General features: G+C 41.1%; 1 protein-coding gene across 1 annotated transcript in view; it reads right to left on the reverse strand.

Moving 5' to 3' along the window:
* c8h10orf67 (chromosome 8 C10orf67 homolog) overlaps window positions 1–23,030 on the reverse strand; it is a 257,483-nt gene that overhangs the window by 50,750 nt on the left and 183,703 nt on the right. The window contains exons 10-11 of the mRNA XM_072575973.1: window positions 838–978; window positions 164–255 (exon numbers count right to left, since the gene is read on the reverse strand). Coding sequence (XP_072432074.1) covers window positions 164–255; window positions 838–978 — 233 coding nt within the window. The remainder of the gene's footprint in view (window positions 1–163; window positions 256–837; window positions 979–23,030) is intronic.

Below are 23,030 nucleotides of genomic sequence, written 5' to 3' on the forward strand. Positions count from 1 at the left end.
TTTCATAAATATTTAGGCTTAAGTATCTAATTAGGTAGTCAACAATACAGCCAAAAGAATTACTTGCTGTGCGGATGAATATAGTGAAAATATTTTTAGTTAATACTGAGGCTTCAATACACTGTGCTACTTAGCCACTTACAGCACATATCATACTATCTACCTCTCATTAAGTTTTCTTTGTTCTTTCTCTATCTTCTTGAGTTTCTGAAGATCTTCAATGACTTTGTCTTTACTCACAGGCTCAGTTTCCACCTGTGAAAAACATGAAAATGAAGAACAATTGTTTTCTAAAAGGCTATCCAAAATTCTTGCCAGCTGCATCCATGAACTTCTTTTCAAAAATTAGTACCATTTAGAGTTCAATATTTAGCACTATTACCTCACAGCACCAGGGACACAGGTTCAATTCCAGGCTTTGGTGACTGTCTGTCTGGAGTTTATACTGGGTACTTCGGTTTCTTCCCACAGTCCAAAGATGTACAGGCTAGGTGGATTGGCTGAGGTAAATTTCCCCATAGTGTCCAGGGATGTATAAGCTATATAGGTTAGCCATGGTAAGTGCAGGGCTATGAGGATATTGTGGGGTCTGAAAGGAGTGTTCTTCAGAGGGTTGGTGCAGAATCAATAGACCTGATGGCCTCTTTCTGCACTGCACATTAAATCATGAGTATTATTATTGATTTATAAAGATATCTATATTTCAAGGGAAGACTTTCTCTGCTTACTTTTGTGACAAAAATATTCTTCAACATTTATTTTTATTATACATAGTGCACATGTATTTCTACAGCAACTTTCCTCAAACCTTATGTACAGAAAATAGATCTCTATTACCTGTTCTGGCACTGGACAAACTTCCTTCTCCTTGACAGTTTCCTTCTGTTCAGCAGAGACTTTCCTCTGGTGAGCTAATTCCGTTTCCTTTTCTTTTAAGGACACAGCCAGCTCTTGAGCAGCTCGCTCCTGCTCTTCCATCTGCATCAAAAGAAAGAATAAACAGTGATATCGTGAATTTAGAAGCTGCATGAAACAAAATTAGTTATCAGTGCAGGACAAGAAATTTTATGAATTGCTACTATTACTTAATAACCAATTGATATTACACAATAGAAAATATGGGTTGAAATTCTCCAGTTGCATAAGAGGCAAAGAGGACCTTTATCTCACACTGAATTTCATTGTGAATGCCAGATAAAATGTAGATGTTTGAATTGTCTAAGTCTGCATACATTTGTTACCTGTTTTTCCCAGGCCTAAAGTTTGCTTTGAAGTTCCAAACTTTGGCAAAATAATACATTATATTTTAAAATGGGTGGTGTAAGTATTCTGTACTCTTTCAGAATTGATTAATTCTGCACTGCACATTAAATCATGAGTATTATTACTGATTTATAAAGATATCTATATTTCAAGGGCAGACTTTCTCTGCTTACTTTTGTGACAAAAATATTCTTCAACATTTATTTTTATTATACATAGTGCACATGTATTTCTACAGCAGCTTCACTCTATTTGGAAATTTGCTCACAGTAAATTTAATTTGATTGTTCAATCTAATTATAACAGTTTCATTATGTCATGATTTAGACTTCAGGTATAAAATCTGTACTTTCTCCATCTGAGTGCTTTGCATTGTGACAGATGTCTTTGCTTGTTACTGTTATTATTCTTACTAACGTCTATGCAATCTGTGTAATAACAAATAAGGTAAGGGAATCCATTCGAAGTCCCCGTTGACACCAGTGAGCTGGCAACTTAGATTTTGACATTTGAATATTTTTGAAACACAGTCTAAGGACTTCTAATGTACTTTTAAATGCTTCACCAGAGGGTCCTTCCAAGACCTGGAAAGATTATATTAGTATTTAGCATAACCTTACCAATGCATACAGGAGGTCATCAACACTTTCATTGCATTCATTATGGGTCTTTCACTTGTTAAGATAACAACTTTGAACTAAATGCTAAGAGTTGGGTGAGTAAGAGAAAATTTAATCACCTTTAAAAATATAATATTGCTTGTATTTCATATTGCACATTTAGCTGCAATTTACTACTTCAACTCTAAATTTCATTCAAGCTTAAGCATGGAGACACAAGTTACTTAAGGAAACTAGCTTAAACTGTTTTATTTTCTGGACCCAGGGCTCAGCTATTGCTTCATCTTCAGATAATATCAATAGAGGCATCTCTATTGTGACTTAGCAGTGAGTGAGACTTTGAACAGAATGATGAAGTTAGGTGGAAAAAGAAAGAAGTGCTCATTTGCTTTTTACTAACTTGTTTCATCCTGTACAAACTGGTTCCTACTCAACTAGAAGAGAAGAAGGTTGAGTATCTCACAAATCCAAGATGTAGGACGGGAAAAAATTGTGGCTGTAAGAGCTGTTCCTTTTTTGGAGGTATTTTAGGTGTTGGAGGTGATTTCCTTGAATTCCAGGAGCAGCAATTACTGTTTTATTTCATGTTGCATTGTTTTGGAACTTTGGGGGACAAAAGATCAAAACAATAGCACTTTTAAAAGTAGGAAGACAGGCGAAGGCAGTGACCACATGGTCTGAGAAAGAAACTTTCACTGTTGTCTCACATAGCACTGAATCTGCACGGTTACTGACTTTGCTGTTTGAGCTCAAATATCTCTGAACATCAGAGTGTGTCTAGGAAAAATAAACAGACAGCGAAATTCACAGCTGACCTTGGAGGAACCTTGGGAGGACTCATAGCATAGGAACAGATAACTGCATAGTTTTTTAAGTGCAGCCTTACTGTAAATCTACAAGGTCTTTTCTCTGGGTTGAGGTAGTCCGGAATTAGAGGGCATAGGTTTAGAGTGAGAGGGGAAAAATTTAAAAGGGATCCAAGGAGCAACATTTTCATACAGAGGGTGGTATGTGTATGAAATGAGCTGCTAGAGGAAGTGGTGGAGGCTGGTACAATTAGAACATTCAAAAGGCATTTGGATGGGTAGATGAACAGGAAGGGTTTAGAGGGATATGGGCCAAGTGCTGGCAAATGGGACTAGATTAGGTTAGGATATCTAGTTGGCATGGATATGTTGGATTGAAGGGTCTGCTTCTGTGATGTACATCTCTATGACTTGATGACTCAAAGTAGTTAAGGCATCTTCTGTTCCTAAGATTTAAAAGAGGATAAGCATCAATAGTAAGGTGAATAAAATATATAAAAATAACATTAAAAATTGAATAGAATAATTAAGTAGTCAATTAAAACATATTAAGGATGAGAGGACAGGGGATGTGTTAAGGCTGGTAGCATGTATGAATTCCTGGATCCAGGTGTGATCCAAAATAAATGCATCTGCAAGCAAATATCTGTCACTCAAGAAGCTTTGGATTGGAGTTTAGTCTCTGAACTACACCGATTATTGGACATAGGGAGGAAGAAAGTTCCTTGGATATCAAAATGACTCCACACAGCATGGTATCCTGTCACCAAGACACCCTTTATTTACAAATGGAGAATCCTTGACATTGATCCAGCTCCCTCAGAGCCAGGTCTCAGAGTAAACAGAACCTCTGATATCCCTATTTATATCTGTCAGCCATAGCTCCCTGTATGGACCAGGTTAATACCCCAATCAGGGAACTCATAATCTAAGAGGTCCACCTGGCTGACCTCATCATGATCACTACAGCCCTCCCCTTCTGAGTCTAATAACATAGGTTGCTTCTTTCTTTTTGTAGCTCCTCCTGGGGAATTTTAGCACTGGGTCAGGATCCTCCAACTCTGCCTCTGACATGAGCAGCATTTAAGGCAGAGTAGCTTGCCTCATGTGCCCGGAGCATCTTGGAAAGAAATAATTCTCCTCTTTAGGTGGCAAAGACATTGAGGCAATGACATCTGCTGTGCCCATCTCAGATTCCCAGGTATTCTCAATGCTTGGTGAAGTAGGAAAACCCACGGATTCCAAAACAGTCGGGGAGCCAGACATGTTTTGGTCCTGCACCATTTGTTAATTTTTAGCTTCATATGGTGCTTGTTCTGGACTGTCACACCTACCCAAACTTTATACATCAATGGACCTGACCTCACATCGACCATGCCTCCTATCCATACAGACCCATTCCCATGGTTCCCACACCAAACTTTGTCTCCTGAAGTAAACTGTCTCTCCTGCTTAGTGGAGTGTTGTGTCTGGCATTGGTATTCCTGATACTGTTTCACCGTCCCTGCCCTAGGTCCTGGAGGATCAGATTTAACCTGGTGTGGATTCTTCTCCCCATTAGTAACTCTATTGGAGTTGTCCCTGTAGTTACATGAGGGGTGATCCTTGTAATCAAATAGAAACTAGAGCAGTTTTGTATCTCGTGAAGTTGTAGGCTGCTTCTTTGAACCTGATGTCAAAGTTTGGACTGCTTTTAGTGCCAGACCATTGGATAATGCTTGGCATGGACTTATCCTTGTATGTTGAAACCCATTTGACTTTAGGAAATACACAAATTCCCTGTTAGTAAATGATGGTCAGTTATCTTTGACCAATGCTTCCTGGAGTCTGTGTATTGCAAAAGATTAGATTCCCTACAGTACGAAACAGGCCCTTCGGCCCAACAAGTCCACACCGGACCTCTGAACAGCAGCCCACTCAGACCCATTCCTCTACCCTGTATTTACCCCTGACTAATGCAGCTAACACTGGGCAATTTAGCACGGCTGATTCACCTGACCTGCACATCTTTGGATTGTGGTAGGAAACCCACGCAGATGGGGAGAATGTGCAAACCCCACACAGGCAGTCACCCAAGCAGAGAATCGAACATGGGTCCCTGACACTGTGAGGTAGCAGTGCCAACCACTGAGCCACCATGCCACAGATATTCTATCATCAAGACGTGCACAGTTTTTCTATTGTCATCCCCATGTATGATGAATGTGCATGTCCAGCCATTTCAAGTGGTTGGCCACAATGACTAAGAACACTGAGCTCATGAAAGGACCTGCATCACCAATGTGTAACCGAATCCAAGATTTACCCAGCCATTTCCATGATTGTGGGGGAGCTGTTGGTGGTAATGTCTGTCCTTGTTGGCACTCTGGGCAGTGCCCCAACAATGCAGCTATGTCTGCATCCAGTTCTGGCCACCAGACATAACTTATCGCCAACATATTCATTTTGGAAACCTCTGGATGACCCTAGTGGAGTTCAACCAATGTCTGGTGGTGACCTTTGCTCAGGACAATCACTCTTGCTCTCCATAATAATTTGCCATCTTCTACTTCAATATGGTCTCTCCAGGTCCAAAAAGATTTCAATTCTGGTTGTGATGGCTCTTTGGTTTCTCCCGTCATCACCAGCTGCTTCAGTATTGCCAGGACCAGATCTTTCAGTGTCCAAAGTCTGATATTGTCAACTGTGACTGGAAGTGTGTCGAGAAAATTTAAAACCATTAAGGACTCTTCTAGTAGCAATACCACCATGGTGTAACTGTAGTGAGACATGGCTCAATACTAATTGACCTCCCAGATGGTGTTCCAACTTATAATTATATGCACCTAGAATTAAAGCCCACCACTGATTTTGGATGAAGGTTTGTGCAGCACTGTCTTGACCTCTATAAGTAGAACTAGCAGGGATTTGTGGTCTGTTATTCTTACAAATTCACATCTGTAAACGTATTGGTGGAATTTCCTAACTCCAAGTATGCCGGCCAAACCTTCCTTCTCTATCTGGGCAAATGTATGCTTTGTATTAGCCAAAGTCCTGGATGTAAACATTATTTGCATTCCTCTCCATTGGGCCAAATAAGAGGTAGTACCACCCTGATGACACATACGGAGGCATTACATGTCAATACCAGATCTCACTGGGACTATTGTGCAACAACACCTTCCAGGATGATAGCTGTTTCTTCTCTTATCCAAAAGCTGTGGCTTGGCTATGCAACATTTTCTAGGGCTGACCTTTTCTTAACAGTTGATGCAAAGGTGCCAGGATGGATGCCAGGTTATGCAGGAACTTTCCACAATATTTCACCGAAGGAAAGACCTAAGCTCCTGGACACACGTGGGAGCTAGGGCACCTTTGAATAGAATACAATTCCTACAGTGCAGAAACAGGCCATTCGGCCCAACAGGTCCCCCTCTGAAGAGTATTCCACCCAGATCCATTCCCTGACCCTATCTCTGTAACCATGCATTTCCCATGGCTAATCCACCTAACCTACATATCCCTGGACACATGGGCAATTTAGCATGGCCAATCCACCTATTTGCACATCTTTGTCTGTGGGAGGAAACTGGAATACCCAGAGGAAACCCACGCAGACATAGGGAAAATGAGCAAACGCTGCACAGGCAATCATCGCAGGGTGGAATCAAACCTGGGTCCTTGCTGTGAGGCAGCAGTGCTAACCATTGAGCCACCATGATTGCCCTCATTTTATCTTCCAACAGGTATATCCAGATCTTGTCAATTCTACAGCCCAAGATGGTCACTTGGGGTGCCTGGAACATATATTTTTCCTTTTTAAAGCATGTACCCACCTGGGACAAATGTCTAAAGACTATGTCCAAGTTCTCTAAGTGCTCCTTTTTGGTCTTTCCTGTTACCTACATAAGTGGTGCATTGGGGTGCACCTTGTAAGGTGTTCTCCATTGTCTGCTGGAAAATTACTCAGGCTGACGATACTCCAAGTGGCGGTCTCGTACATGTGCATAAATCCTGATGGAATGGGTCTTTATACAGCTGCGAATTTGTTTAAAATTCCCACAAAGGCGAACCAACTCATCGGGCTTCACAAATGGTACAATTGGTGCTGCCCATTCCACAAAATGAATTTGTTTGATGATTCCTTCCTTTCCAGCCTCCTGATTTCTGCCTACACTTTTGCACATAAGGTAAATGGCATGGACAGGCCTTGCAGAGTCATGGAATTGCATCTTGGTCAACATACAAAGTAGCCTTGGCTTCTTTGATAGTCCCTAGACCTTCCTGAAAAATGTCCGGGACTTCACTCAAGCAGCCATTTTCTAATTGAAAAATGTTGGGCCAATCTAAGTGAGTCTCTCTCAACTAATTTTGCCCCATCAAGCTTTGGCCCAAACCTTTTACTACAATCAGTGGTAACCGAACTAGTTGCTTCTCATTGGAGTCTGGATCTGAAGTTGTACCCTTAATCTGTAACGGTTCCCTGGTATAGGTTCTCGGTTTAGCCAAAGTCTTGCGCAAACTTAAGGGTGGGAGTCCAGAGCGAATTTTGTTAAACACTGGTTTGCGATCACTGAAATGGCCAAACTGGTATTGAACTTCATTAGAACTGTGTGACCACTTAACCAGGCGTTTATTTTGATTGGTTCTGATCTGGACATTGCTAAGTAATGCAACTGTTTCAAACCAGACAAAGGTGGATTTTACAGGTTGTGCACTCTCCTGGATACGGGCCTATTCTGGATACAGAACTTAGGTCCAGTGGGACTCTTTTGCTGTCTTGAGTCCACATACCAGCAGCAACCACAATGTTTTGCCAGCCTGGATCCCAAAGAAAATTTTAATCGTTTGGCCGAGGCTTGGCTTTGTTTTGGGGTTTTGCTGTGGGCTAACTTAGAGTCCCTCTGTTCAGGATATGTCCTGAGTGAGGCTATGTAATTGCCTTCAATCAAGTCGGACTGACGAGGGTGTGTACTTCCATCACAATACCCTGCACCTTATATGCTCCACTTGCTACATTTTCCAATGATAAAGTCAGATATAGTGCTTGTTTGAAGTCCATTTGGGCTTCAGCTAGAGCCGCTTTCGCATGGTTACATCATTGATTCCACTTACCAAATGGCCTGTCAGCATCTTATTAAGATTAAACCAAAGTCACATGTCTCTGCAAGTTGTCTTAACCTAGTCAAAAATCTCGACATGAATTCTTGAATTGCCGAGTGAAAACAATAGCATCTCAAAATTAGAAGAGGCTTGAGGTTGCAATATTCCTTAACTATATTCGTCAACTCATGAAAGGTTTTAGTATCTGGTGCCTCAGGGAAAGTTAGGGTCCAAATAATAGAGAAAGTTGCGGGTCCACAGGCCGTCAGGAGAATACTAATTGCTTTTCATCTGTCCCAATGTCATTTGCCTGGAAAAAATAATGTATCCTTTCCACATACTGGATCCAGTCTTTGTTGGCAGGATGGAACAAGTCTAGCTGCTCAAATAATGGCATGATGCCAGAAATATTTACTGCAACTCAAAGTTGACTGTTGCAAGTAAATTTCTTCAGGAGCATGCTTTTCACTTGTCACCACTGAAATATCTCCACAGAGACCAGAATACTGTCACCAAGTCACCCTTTATTTACATGTGGAGAGCTCTTGACACAGATCCAGCTCCCTCGGCGTCAGCTCTCAGAGTAAACAGAACCTCTGAAACTCCTAATTATATCTGTCACCCAAGACTTCCTGATTGGACCAAATTAACAGCCCAAATCACAGAACTCATATTCTATGAGGTCCATCTATCTGACCTCGGCACAATCACTACTGACAACTTGCTTGAAGTGGCAGTCATACTCTTGGGATTGGACCTCTCTTCGGTTTGGTGGTCAGGAATTGGTAGATATCATTTGAGTGAGGCAGTTAGGAGGAAATAGAGGTGCCAGAAGTGCTGATCGGATGATCCATCTTGGCCTCTTCCAGTGGTCCCTAGCATCACAGATACCAGTCTTTAACCAGTTTGATTACTGCAAAGGCCAAGGTACCTGAAAAAAAATACTAGAGACCTCAATTTATGAAATGACGTCACCAACCCAAAGAAACCCAAACATATAAATAGAAAACAGGAATCATCAGCAGTGCTTTGTCCAGAGGCTCACTGAGGACATTACTGAGTATGGTGACAAAATGTCTGAAAGTGAACCTTCCAGCTTAATGAGCAAACCTACATCCAGAATACTAAAGGATTGTGCTCCAGAACTTGCTCCTTCCATAGCCAAGCTCTTCTAACACTGGCAGCTGCTCGAAAATGTGGAAAATTACCCTGATATGTCCTGTATGCAAAAAGCAAGACAAATCCAACCCAGCCAATTAGCACTCCTTAATCAACAGTAAAGTGATAGAAGGTGTCATCAACAATGTTATCCAGCAGCACCTGCTCAGCAATAACCTACTCACTGTCATTCTGTTTGGGTTCTGCCAGGGTCACACAGCTCCTAGTTTGGTTATAGCTTTGATTCAAAAACAAACTAAACAGCAAAATTACAGAAGTGAGATGAGTGACAGCTCTTGACATCAAGGCCACATTCAATGAAGTATGGATCAAGGGCCTTAGCAAAGCTGGAATCAATAGGAAGGAGTGGACAAAGTCTCTCTGGTTGGACCCATAGGAAGATTGTTGTGGTTGTTGGATATCAGTCACCTCAGCTCCAGGACATCTGCACAGGACTTCCACAGCATCGTGTCCCAGGCCCATACATTTTCAGTTGCTTCATCAAAACTGGGGATGTGTGCTAATGATTACACAATGTTCACACCATTTTTGACTCCTCACATAATGAAGCAGTCCATGTTCAAATGCAGCAAGATATGGACAATATCTAGGCTGGGCTGGCAATTAGCAAGTAACAATCCCACCACATTAATTCTAGGCAATGACTATCTCCAGTAAGAGACAATCTAATCACCACTCCTTGACAATCAATGGTGTTACCATCACTGAATTGCCTACTATCAATATTTAGAAGGAACCAATAACAAGAAACTTTACTGGGCTTGCCACATAAACACAGTGGCACCAAGAGCAGATCAGAGGTTAGGGGTACTGTGGCAAGTAAGTCACCTCCTGACTTCCTAAAGCCTGTCTACCATCTACCAGGTACAAGTCAGGAGTGTGATGGAATAATCCCCAGTTGCCTGGGTAAGTGTAGCTCCAACAACACTCAAGAAACTTGACACAATCCTTGACGAAGCAGCCCACTTGATTGGCACCACATCTACAAGCATCTATTCCCTCCCAACTTGTCAGTAGCAGCAGTGTGTACTATCTGCAAAGTGCATTGCAGAAATTCATCAAAGATCCTTAGTCAGCATCTCCAAAATCCATAACCAATTCCATCTAGAAGAACAAAGGCAGCAGAAACACCAGAAGTTCCCCTCCAAACCATTCCCATTCCTCACTTGGAAATATATCGCTGTTCTTTCAAAACTGCTGGATCAAAATCTAGGAATTCCTTCCCTAAGTGTACTGTGGGGCACAACCCACAGCATGTGGACTGCAGCGGTTCAAGAGGGAAGCTCACCACTACCTTCTCAATGGCAATTAGAGATAGGCAATAAATAAGGACAATAAACAGTGGATGGGACAGCCAGTCTCACCCACATCCCATGACTGAAAAAAAAAATGGCAGGAGTACAACAGCCTTAGTCTTTGCAATTGTTCAACAGTTTTAAGCATCTTTCAGTGAGTTAGAATTAAATGAAGTGCTGCAGGATGGATAAGCTGTTATGGGAAGTGGTGGAACTAAAGGGAATGTGGTTATAGATGACTATACTCATGAGAGGTATTAACTCTGTACTCCACAACAAAGAACAAAACGTAGAAAGCTATATTGCTGTACTAGTGCCAGGTTTTCAGACATCAGAATCAAAGTTGGAGAGGATCTAGTTGACATGGTTCATATGGGTAACTGCAATATAGATAGGACCATGAAAGAAGTATTGCATAGACAGTGTGAAGAGCTAGGTTTCAAACTAAGGAGCAGATCCTGGAAAGTAATGATCTCTAGTTTATTACTTGAGACATGAGTAAATTGGCATAGTTAATTTAGAGAAACCTGTTAGAGAAATTAATGTGTGGCTCAAAGACCAGTTGCACTGGAACCTCCTTAGTGCAAATGGTTTGGATGGAGTTGTTTTTGTCCGGTGTGTTCAGGAGGGTTTCCTTACTCAGCATGTAGACAGACCGATGAGGGGAGAGGATATTTTGGATTTGGTGCTTGGCAATGAGCCAGGACAGGTGTCAGACCTCGCGGTGGGAGAACACTTTGGTGACAGTGATCACAACTGCTTCACATTTACCATAGCCTTGGAGAGGGAAAGGAGCAGTTACTGAGGGAAGATATTTAGTTGGGGAAAAGGAAATTATGACACTATCAGACAGGAGTTGGGAAGTACAGACTGGGAACAATTGTTCCACAGAAAGGGCACAGCAGATATGTGGAGACTGTTTAAGGTGCAATTGTTGTGAGTAATGCACAAATTTGTTTCTCTGCGACAGGTAAGAAGGGGGAAGATTAAGGAACCTTGGATGATGAGAACAGAAGGCAGTTTATGTAAGGTGAAGGAAGCAAGGATCTAGCACAGCTTTAGAGGATCATAAGCTTGCTAGAAAGGAGCTCAGAAATGGACTGAGTAGAGCCAGGAGGGGGCACAAAAAAAGCTTGGCAAGTAGGATTAGGGAGAACCCAAAGGCATTTTACTCATATGTGAGGAATAAGAGAATAGTCAGGGAGAAGGTAGGGCTGATCAGGGATAGCATAGGGAACTTTTGCGTGGAGTCTGAGCAGGTAGGCGAGGCCTTGAATAAGTTTTTATGCTTCGGTTTTCACTAAATGAAAGGGACCTTGTTGTGAATGAGAATTTTGAGAAGCTGAGATACAGGCTTTTCCAGATCAAGATTGATAAAGTTGATGTACTGGAAATATTGGCAAACATTAAGATTGATAAGTCCCCAGGGCCAGACCAGATTTATCCTAGGCTGCACCGGGAAGGGAGAAAGGAGGTTGCTAAGCTACTGGTGAAGATCTTTGCCTCCTCACTCTCCACGGGAGTCGTACCAGAGGATTGGAAGGAGGCGAATGTTGTTCCTCTTTTCGAGAAGGGTAATAGGGAAACCCCTGGCAATTACGTCTGTGGTCAGCAAAGTTTTGAAAAGAATTCTGAGGAATAGGACTTATGACTATTTGGCAAAGCATAGCGTGATTAAAGGCAGTCAGCATGGCTTTGTGAGGGGCAGGTCATGCCTCATAAATCTTATTGAATTCTTCGAGGAGGTGACAAGATAGGTCGACGAAGGTCATGCAGTGGATGTGGTGTATATGGACCAGCAAGGCATTTGACAAGGTTCCCCATAGTAGGCTCATTCATAAAGTCAGGAAGTATGGGATAAGGGGTGATTTGGCAATTTGGATTCAGAATTGGTTGGCTGACAGAAGGCAGAGAGTGGTTGTAGTTGGAAAATATTCTGCCTGGAGGTCAGTGTTGAGTGGGGTCCCGTAGGGCTCTGTTCTTGGGTCTTTGTAGTTTTTATAAATGACTTGGATGATGAGGTTGATGGGTGGGTTCATAAATTTGCAGATGACACAAAGGTTGGAGGTGTCGTTGATAGTATAGAAGGCTACTGCAGGCTACAGTGTGACATAGACAGGATGCAGAGCTGGGCTGAGAAATGGCAGATGGAGTTCAACCTGGATAAATGCAAAGTGATGCATTTTGGAAGGTTGAACTCAAATGCTGAATATAGGATTGAAGACAGGATTCATGGCAGTTTGGAGGAACAGAGGGATCTGGGTGTGCAAGTACATAGATCCCTCAAAGTGCCACCCAAGTGGATAGGGTTGTTAAGAAAGCATATGGTGTTTTGGCTTTCATCAACAGGGGGATCGAGTTTAAGAACCGTGAGGTTTTGCTGCAGCTCTACAAGTCCCTGGTGAGACCACACTTGGAATATTGTGTCCAGTTCTGGTCGCCCTGCTATAGGGAAGATACAGAGGCTTTGGAGATGGTGCAAAGAAGGTTTAGCAGGATGCTGCCTGGACTGGAGGGCTGGTCTAATGAAGAGAGATTGACTAAGCTTGGACTTTTCTCTCTGGAGAAAAGGAGGAAGAGAGGTGACCTGATTGAGGTATATAAGATAATGATAGGAATGGATAGAGTCAATAGCCAGAGATTTCTCCCCAGGGCAGGATTGACTGGCATGAGGGGTCATGGTTTTAAGATATTAGGAGAAAAGTATAGAGGGGATGTCAGAGGAAGGTTCTTTACACAGAAAGTTGTGAATGCATGGAATGTGTTGCCAGCGGTGGTGGTGGAAGCATAGTCATTAGGGACATGCACATGGATAGCAGTGAGTTGAGGGGTGCGTAGGTTTTATTTTTACATTAGGATTAATCCTTTGCACAACTTCGTGGGCCAAAGGGCTTGTTCTGTGCTGTACTTTTCTATGTTCTATGTTCTATGTTCATGGGGATATATGCATTAGTACTGGGGAATGTGGGGTCTGTACCAGTGTGCCAGTCTATAGCTTAACAATGTTGGTGTCAGTATTCTGGCAAGGTATACAATTACAGAAGTACAGAGGATTTTAAACAAAATAATGAGGACAAGTGATCAAATTTGGGAAGATGTGATGAAGAATACAAACAAGACAGGAGAGACAAGTATTAATGTGGGAAGTGATGAATAAACTGTGACAGGAAGAGAGACAGAGAGACTACAAACCTGAGCATAATTCAACAGAATGACTTGAAGTTACAAAAATCATAAAAGAACAAATCTGAAGTCCCTATTTCTGAACTCACACAGCATTCGAAACAAACAGATGGACAGCGAAGAGGGTTACCTCAGATTACAACAGGATCTTGACCAGATGGGCCAATGGGCTGAGAAGTGGCAGATGGAGTTTAATTCGGCTAAATGCGAGGTGCTGCATTTTGGGAAAGCAAATCTTAGCTGGACTTATACACTTAATGGTAAGGTCCTAGGGAATGTTGCTGAACAAAGAGACCTTGGAGTGCAAGTTCATAGCTCCTTGAAAGTGGAATCGCAGGTAGATAGGATAGTGAAGAAGGCATTTAGTATGCTTTCCTTTATTGGTCAGAGTATTGAGTACAGGAGTTGGGAGGTCATGTTGCGGCTGTACAGGACATTGGTTAGGCCACTATTGGAATATTGCGTGCAATTCTGGTCTCCTTCCTATCGGAAAGATGTTGTGAAACTTGAAAGGGTTCAGAAAAGATGTACAAGGATGTTGCCAGGGATGGAGGATCTGAGTCACAGGGAGAGGCTGAACAGGCTGGCGCTGTTTTCCCTGGAGCGTCGGAGGCTGAGGGGTGACCTTATAGAGGTTTAAAAAATTATGAGGGGCATGGATAGGATAAATAGGCAAAGTCTTTTCCCTGGAGTCAGTGAGTCCAGAACTAGAAGGCATAGATTTAGGGTGAGAGGGGAAAGATATGAAAGAGACCTAAGGGACAACTTTTTCACACAGAGGGTGGTATGAGTATGGAATGAGCTGCCAGAGGAAGTGGTGGAGGCTGGTACAATTGCAACATTTAAGAGGCATTTGGATCGGTATATGAATAGGAAGGGTTTGGAGGGATATGGGCCGGGTGCTGGCAGATGGGACTAGATTGGGTTGGGATATCTGGTTGGCATGGACGGTTTGAACCGAAGGATCTTTTCCATGCTGTACATCTCTATGGTGGAGTAGCAGAAACCATAGGGGATAGTGAAAAAATACAGGAGAATATAGATAGACTGTAGAGTTGGGCAGAAAAGTGGCAGATGGAGTTCAATCCAGGCAAATGTGAGGTGATGCATTTTGGGAAGCGTAATTCTAGAGCGAACTATAGTGTAAATGAAAGAGCCTTGGTAAAAGTTGATGAGCAGAGAGATCTGGGAGTCCAGGGCCATTGCACCCTGTAGGTGGCTACACAGGTGGATAGAGTGGTCAAGAAGGCATTTGGTATGCTTGCCTTCATCGGACAGGGTATTGAGTACCAGAGCTGGCAGATCATGTTAAAATTGTATAAGACTTTGGTTCGGCCGTATTTAGAATACTGTGTACAGTTCTGGTCGCCACATTACCAAAAGAATGTGGACACTTTGTACATCTCTATGACTCTATGACTCTAACTTTGGAGAGGGTGCAGAGAAGGTTTACAAGGATATGGCCTGGTGTGGAAGGTGCTAGCTATGAAGTGAGGTTGAGTAGGTTAAGATTGTTTTCATTAGAAAAAAGGAGATTGAGGGTGGACCTGATTGACGTCTACAAAATCATGAAGGGTACAGACAGGGTGGATAGAGATAAGCTTTTTCCCAGGGTGAGGGATTCAATAACGAGAGGTCATGCGTTCAAGGTGAGAGATGAAAAGTTTAAGGGGGATACATGCGGAAAATACTTTACACAGAGGGTGGTAAGTGCCTGAAACGCGTTGCCAACAGAGGTAGTAGAGGCAGGCATGATAGATTCATTTAAGGTGCATCTGGACAGATGCAAGAGTAGGTGGGGAGCAGAGGGACACAGATCCTCAGGAATTGGGTGATAGGTTTAGACAGTGGATTTGGATCGGCTCAGGATTGGAGGGCCGAAGGGCCTGTTCCTGGGCTGTAAGTTTTCTTTATTCTTTGTTCTTTGTATTGCAGAAGATAACTAGAGGACTGTAAGCTCTACTTCAGCCATGAGTTTCAATGGAAGGCTTACAAACTGCCAGCTAATCAGAGAGCAGGAATAGTGACCATGACTGGTACTGCTGTCAGATCCCAAGTAACAGCCACTGAGGAGATTGGAGTGCAAGCCAATGGTGTCAAGAGTTCTGTGGGTATATTGGGCAATGAGGATGGTGAGACTAAGTCTTCAAATGGACATTAATAGGACACTTCCAGGCCTCATACGTCCTAAAGGTGTGTGGTTGCGAGAACCTCACATCCCCACTTGATAAGTGGCAACAGAAAGTGACAGGCATGATACTCCCACCATCCTGCACTATTTTACATCCCCTCCACCTCTCAATCTGCTTCAGGGACTTGGAAGCAATGTAAAATCTTTGCCAATTTTTAATGCAACATTTGAAAGAAATGCTAGGAACTTTTAGTAGAAAATTATGATACAAGTGTAATTATTGCTATCACACTTCAGAAAATGGAAACTTTGACTGCATTTTCGAAGAAACGGCTGAAATTGGTGATAATAGTAAGATAACTTGAGGAAAATCAAGTTTATTTATTAAAACAAAAGGAAGTAATGGAAGTAAACCATAAAAGACAAATGAAAGAAAGCGGAAATAGAGCTATGCAAAACTGACAGCAGAAGAAAAATTGTCTGATATAGAAACAAATGTCATACTAGGGATTGAGCTATTTTTAAATGTGCATTTTACACAATCTCTGAAGATTTTAAGTAGGCTATCATGGCATTATACCTCTGCTCTGACAGGGAAGGGATCCTTTTTGCCATTTTTATACGTTTTTTTAACCCTTTGCCCTCACAAAAAAAAGCCTTTTTACACCAAAACAGACAGCTATTTAAATGGAAATTTTTTTTCCTGAGAGGGCAAAAGTTCAAGGTACAAAATAACAGCCGACCATCTGCCATAAGTAGACTATTTTCTATAGTGGACAAAGTAAGTTTTGCTTTGAATATCTGATATCAACCAGCTATGCTAGTTTTACAAATAATGGTGTCAAACTCTCTTTGCATTAGCTTTGGTAGTTTTATATGAACAGATTTATAACATAAATTAGGTCATTGAAAATTTTAAACAAACAACATATTAAATCAGTCAGAAATTTTGATTAACATGATGCTTGTATGATTAAAGCAAATTGGATCTTTTAGCTTAAAGTTTACAAGTATCCCTCAAATATCCAGCAATGTTCTTAGTGATTTTCAGTCTCATTTCACATAATAATTGTATTATGGTAATATTTGTTACTCCAGACTTCAATTGAGGAAAGATGAAAATTCCAGCTGCATATTAATCAAATGATCAGAACAGGTGAAGTAAATCCAAGTGCTACTTAAAAGGAATATATCACCTTTAAAGGACATGCTGGGTATTTTGTTTGCATTTCCTTATAAATTGTACTTTCAACTTTGCTATTACAAAATATAATGAACCCTAGCTCTTTCCACTCTAAACCTTCACTTTGTTTTGTCAGCTGCTGACACATTCCACTTTCTCTGTATTATAAATGCTTTTCTCTATGGGGTCAGTTTGTTGACAGTTGCAGACATGTGACAGAAGAAGAATAGGTAGAGGTGGCGATGTACGATCCATATATTTTTGAAACAGAACTGAATTGCTTTATCTGCATATAGTGAACACAATGCAAATGAAAACTCTGAAAAACCTATATTGACTTCCACAGAGCTTCAGTAAACTCTGGTGTTATTTTATTAAATGTGTCGCTACATTTTTAAAATGTTGCAATTAAACAAACACTCACATTTGTACTTCAAAACTGTTTACATTAAGCAAGCCTTCTGGCCACAAACTCAATGTATTCGATTTGCTGACATAATAATAATCAGGCTAACAATATTTGTTGTTATTTATGTGGAAATCAGATAGTAATTTCTGGCAACCACAAAAAGCCTAGATGAATATCGAAATTCAAAAGTTGCTGTTTCAGATAAAATACTCCTCTAAAATGTCATATTGTTCACCACTTAAATACTTGAATGACATTTGCTTCCTAAACTTATAAATATGAAATAAACAAGCCAAAAAAAAAGTTAGGGCCATATCAGTTCTAGTGTAGCTTGCCCTATAACAGCAAAGCAATAATTAATTATTACTGGAAAAAAACACATTTTGGTAAAGCTTTTTGTCTTGCACTCATCAGGGCAATTCACAAAAATACTTAATCAAGGGGAAACCTAACAATATAATTGTAAAAGGGCCTTGTTAAAATGAGGTATGAAATTGAAGTTTTTCATCTTGCACCCTTCAGGATTAATATCTAAGAAAACAGACTTGAAAAAGGAACATCAATTTATGCAGCTGGAGGTGCTGATTGATGGTGCCAACTTTGGCAGGGAGTTAAAAAAACAGAAGAAGGCAGAAGCAAGAGGAGGCCATTCGGCCCTTTGATCCGGCTCTGCAGGAACAGTAGGAACAGTCAATCTTGGTACTCAGGCAGGTCAACTCTAATTGGTCAGAATGACACCATGGGAATGCAGCAGAATTCCGCGGTTACTATGGTCCTCTTTCTCAATGAGAAATGTATGCATGTATTCCCAATGTATATACAAATTTATTTTGTCTATATAAAATAAGGTCCTGTGTGTTAACATATGTAGCTTCAAAAATTTGCAAACCCACCTCACTGTCAGCCTGATTGATAATCTTAGATAGGCTTGCCATGTAATTCTTAGCGCAATCTGGATTATTTGATGAATGTTGTCTAATGGCAGAATGACATCTAATGTTGAAGATAGTGTGCTAAGGTTTGCATGCTGGTTGAGCACAATTGGCACATTGCCTGTGGTGAATTGTCAATGAACATGTTGTTTGATAGGGCTAGCCAGGACTGGAACATGCTATTTGGTGCAATAAAACAAATCATCAAACAAAGAACTATGGATGGTAGAGATCTGAAACAAAAACAGAAATTGTTTGCAAAATCAGAAGGCCTGGCACCATACGTGGGGAGAAAGCAGAGTTAACGTTTTGAACCCAGCGACTCTTCATCAGAACCACTATTTAGCATGGTACACAAAAATCCTCATGTACATGAACTTTCTATCTATATAATTTGCCTGTTTACAACTTCACAACTGTTGTCTTTTGTCTCACTTTTGTATCAGTTTTTTTGTGTCAGTTATTTTTATGAATTTGTGCTATTTGTATTTATTAATAATGCTAATAAACTTGTCATCTGACTTGGTCATTGCTTAAAATATTTCTGATTTGTTGCTTTTGTCCGAAATTACTAAAATTTATCATATGCAAAATAAATGTTTAAATGAAATAAAGCAGTTTAAACATGGCAATATAGAATTACATTTTAAAGAATTCTTTCATGGGATATGGGCATTGCTGGCTAGTTCAGCATTGTTGCCAATCCCTAGAGCCCTTGAGAGTGGGTCTTAGTAAGCTGTATTCATCGACCACCACAGTTATGTAGTGCAAGCACACCCACGATGCTATTAGGGAGTTCCAGGTCTTAGGCCCAATAATTGAAGGAACAATAACATACTTCCAATTCAGGGTAGCATATGGCTTGAAAATGGATTTGTAAGTGATAGTGCTCTCAGGCATCAATTGTTCTTGCCCTTATTGGCTTGGAATACCCTATCGATGGAACTTGGTGAGTTGCTACAATGCATCTTGTAGATAAATGCTGTCACTATGCATCAGTTGGTAAAGGGATTGAATGTTTGCCAATTAAATAGGCTGTTTTGTCCTGGATGGTGTTGAGCGTATTGAGTGTTGTGAGTGCTGCATTCACTCAAGGAGAGTATTCTATTATATTCCAGATTTGTACCTTTTTGATGGTGGACAGACTTTGGAGTGTCAGGAGGTCAGTTACTTTCTAAAGGATTCCTAGCCTTTGACCTGTTTCAGTAGTGACAATAAATATAAATCTGCTACAGTTTCTGGTTAATGACAACATCCAAAATATTGATAGTGGGGCAATTCAGTGATGGCAATGTTATTGAATGTCAAAGTGAGATAGTTAGACCTCTCTTATTAGAGATGATTATTGCCTGGCACTTTTGTGGCTAAAATTTTACTTACCACTTCTAAGCCCATGGTTGCGACTATTTCAATAACTGAGGGGTTGTTAATAGTGCTGAATGTTGTTTGATTTGATTTATTGTTGTCATATGTACTTAAGTACAGTGAAAAATTTTGTTTTGCATGCAGTACAGGCAGATTACCACATACAGATATACAGATCATACAGTGATTGAACAGAGAGAGGAGAAAGTGAGGACTGCAGATGCTGGAGATCAGAGCTTAAAAATGTGTTGCTAGAAAAAATGTGTTGCAGGTCAGGCAGCATCAAAGGAGCAGGAGAACAGAGCGAGGCATACAAAGTTATGACTGCACAAGAAGTGTACAAAAGCAAGATTGACATTATATTTGAAATTTGAGAGGTCAATCCAGCATTCTAATAACAGTGGGGAAGAAGCTGTTCTTGAATCTGTTGTTACAGTGGTTTAAGCTTTTGTATCTTCTGCCTAACAAAAGAGGTTGAAAGAGATTATAACTGGGGTGGGAGGGCTCTTTGATGATGTTGGCTGCCTTTCTACGGCAACGAGAAATGTAGATGAAGTCAATGGATGGCAGTTTTGCTTGTGTGATGCTCTGGGCAATGTTCACAACTGTCTATAGTTTCTTACGGTCTTGGGCAGAGTATTTGCCATTACAAGCCATGACACACCCAGATAGTATGGCGCATCTGTAAAAGTTGGTGAGGGTTCATATGTATATGCTGAATTTCCTTAGCCTCCGAAAGAAAAAGAGGCATTGCTGTGTTTTCTTGACCATTGCATCAGTATGGGTGGTCCAGGTCAGATTGTTGGCTATCATCACTCTTACTAATCTGTTGCTCTCATCCATCTCCACCACAACTCCATTAATGTAGATAGGGGCGTGTCCTCCTCCTTTCTTCCTAAAGTCAATGATCAGCTATTTAGTCTTGCTGACAATGAGGGAGAGATTGTTACCTTAACACCATGACACCAAGCCTTCAATCTTGTATTCTGATTTGTCATTGTTTGATATCCGGCCTACAATGGTGGTGTTGTCAGCGAACTTGTAGATGGGATTTGGATGAAATTTGGGCACAGAGTCATGAATGTACAAGAAGTACAGCAGGAGTTGAGTACGCATCCTTACGGTGTGCCAGTGTTGAGGATTGTCGTGGAAGTTGTGCTGTTGTCTATCTTCACTGATTAAGGTCTATGGGTCAGGAAGCTGAGGATCTAAGTGCAGAGGGCAGAGCAGAGACCTAGGTTGTGAATGTGGTAAACATCCCCAGTTCTAACTTTATGATGGAAGGAAGATCATTAATAAAGCAACTAAAGATTGTTGGGCCTAGGACACTTGGATATTTGTAATTTGAGATTAATTTTGAGCCTCTTAATATTTCTAACAAAATGATACTTGAAGGCATCAGCCTTACACAAAAGCTTATTTATCAACTCCATATTTTAGCCAATAAATGGCCTTACTATTACACAAATTGAATCCCTTAAGGTGTGCAATTAACGCCCTCTTGAAGTATACATCTATAGTGGTAGAGGGATGACTTGCCAGATGGGAAACCCAAAAGTAAGGGATTCTTCAGTATTCTTCTTTTCGTCAGTATTGACATTGGAAAAGGGCAATGTTAGTGAGAATATAGAGATACAGGCTACTAGATTAGATGGAATTGCGGTTGACAAAGAGGCGGTTTTCGCAATTTTGAAAAATCTAAAATAGATAAGACCCCTGGGTCAGATGGGATTTAGCCTTGGATTCTCTGGGAAACCAGGAAGGAGATTGCAGAGCCTTTGGCTTTGATTTTTATGCCATCATTGTCGACAGGAGTAGTGTCAGAAGACTGAAGGATAGCAAATGTTCCCTTGTTTAAGAAGGAGAGTTGGGACAACCCTGGTAGTTATAGGCCAGTGAGCCTTACTTTGGTTGTGGGTAAGGTGTTGGAAAAGGTTATAAGATAAGCATTCATAATCATCTGGAAAGGAATAATTTGACTAAGGATAGTCAACATGGTTTTGTGATGAGTAGGTCATGCCTAACTAACATTACTGAGTTCTTCGGGAAGGTGACAAAACAGGTGGATGAAGGTAAAGCGGTTGATGTGGTGTATATGGACTTCAGTAAGGCATTTGATAAGGTTCCATATGGTAGGCTATTGCACAAAATACGGAGTTCCGGGATTCAAGGTGATTTATCGGTTTTCGTTGGAGAGATGAAGGTTGTGAAGTGACTTAATCGAGACATATAAGATAATCAGATGTTAGATAGGGTGAACTGTGAGAGCCTTTTTCCTTGGATGATGAAGGCTAACATGAGGAGATATAGCTTTAAATTGAGGGGTGGTAGATCTAGGACAGATATCAGGGGTAGTTTCTTTACTCAGCAAATAGTAGGAGCGTGGAACGGCCTATCTGTAACAGTAGTGGACTCCCAACATTAAGGGCATTTAAATGGGCATTGGACATACATATGGATAATAATGGAACGGTGAAGGTTAGATGGGCATTAGATTAATTTCACTGGTTGGAGCAACATTGAGGGCCGAAGGGCCTGTATTGCGCTGTAATGTTCTATGTTCTCTCAAAGCCATTCAGGACCTTATTGAACGATATTGCACCTGGTGTAGGGTTTGGGGAGTGCAGGTCTCAGTGAGTGACACATGCTGCCGATTCCCCTCCCTGAAAAGCCTTTCTTACCATCACTCTTTTATGCTTTGGACACCACTTGATCCAAGGCTCAGGTAAGTATCATACCAGCAATAGCAACCGCTTTCCCGTTGGTGGTGCTGAAAGAAGGAGAGCTGGTGGTTTCTGACTGACAGGGAACTGTGCAGGCAGGATTTCTACCTGAGCTCCTTAATTCCAGCAAACAGGCTTATATCTGACTTTTAAGTACCTGAGTGGGAGGCAGATCTTCTTGAAGAGAAACAATGTGGGTAGCTTGGCAGCTCTCCAGTCAGTAGTCTAATCTGTGTCAGCTCCCTATCTACGCTGTCTAGATTCTCATGATTTTGAATACTTTCATCAAATTTCCTCTGAGCCTTCTCTTTTCCAAGGAAAGCAATTCCACTTCTCCAATCTATCTTCATTATTGAAATTACTCGTTCCTGGAAACACCATTGTAAACATATTTTTCATTGTTTCCAATGCCTTAGCATACTTTCTAAAGTGTGCTAAAGTGTGGCGTTCATACTGGATGCGAAATTCCAATGACAGCGGATCCAGTGTCAACATAAGGCTTCTGCACTTGTACTTGAAGTGGCTTTTAAAACCTATGCGGTTTTATAACTATTCTGTCAACCTGTACTGCTATATTAATGACTTATACATATATGTTCCCAGGTCCTTCTGCACCTGTACTACCTTTAGTGTCTCGCTAAAATGTATCACCTCACACTTCTCCATGTTGCACTTCACCTGCCAGGTATCTGTCTGCACTATTCTCTTCAAGTTACAATACTTATAAGTTTAGTACCATCTGCAAATTTTAAAATTATCCCTGTGCTCCCCAGATTATTAAAATATGACACCAAAAACAAGGGAGCCAAAACTGATACCTGGGGAACTTCACTACCTAATGGGGAAATCCTGAATTGTG

Source organism: Chiloscyllium punctatum, chromosome 8 (genome assembly GCF_047496795.1).
Source record: "Chiloscyllium punctatum isolate Juve2018m chromosome 8, sChiPun1.3, whole genome shotgun sequence".
NCBI classification, from domain to species: Eukaryota; Metazoa; Chordata; class Chondrichthyes; order Orectolobiformes; family Hemiscylliidae; genus Chiloscyllium; species Chiloscyllium punctatum.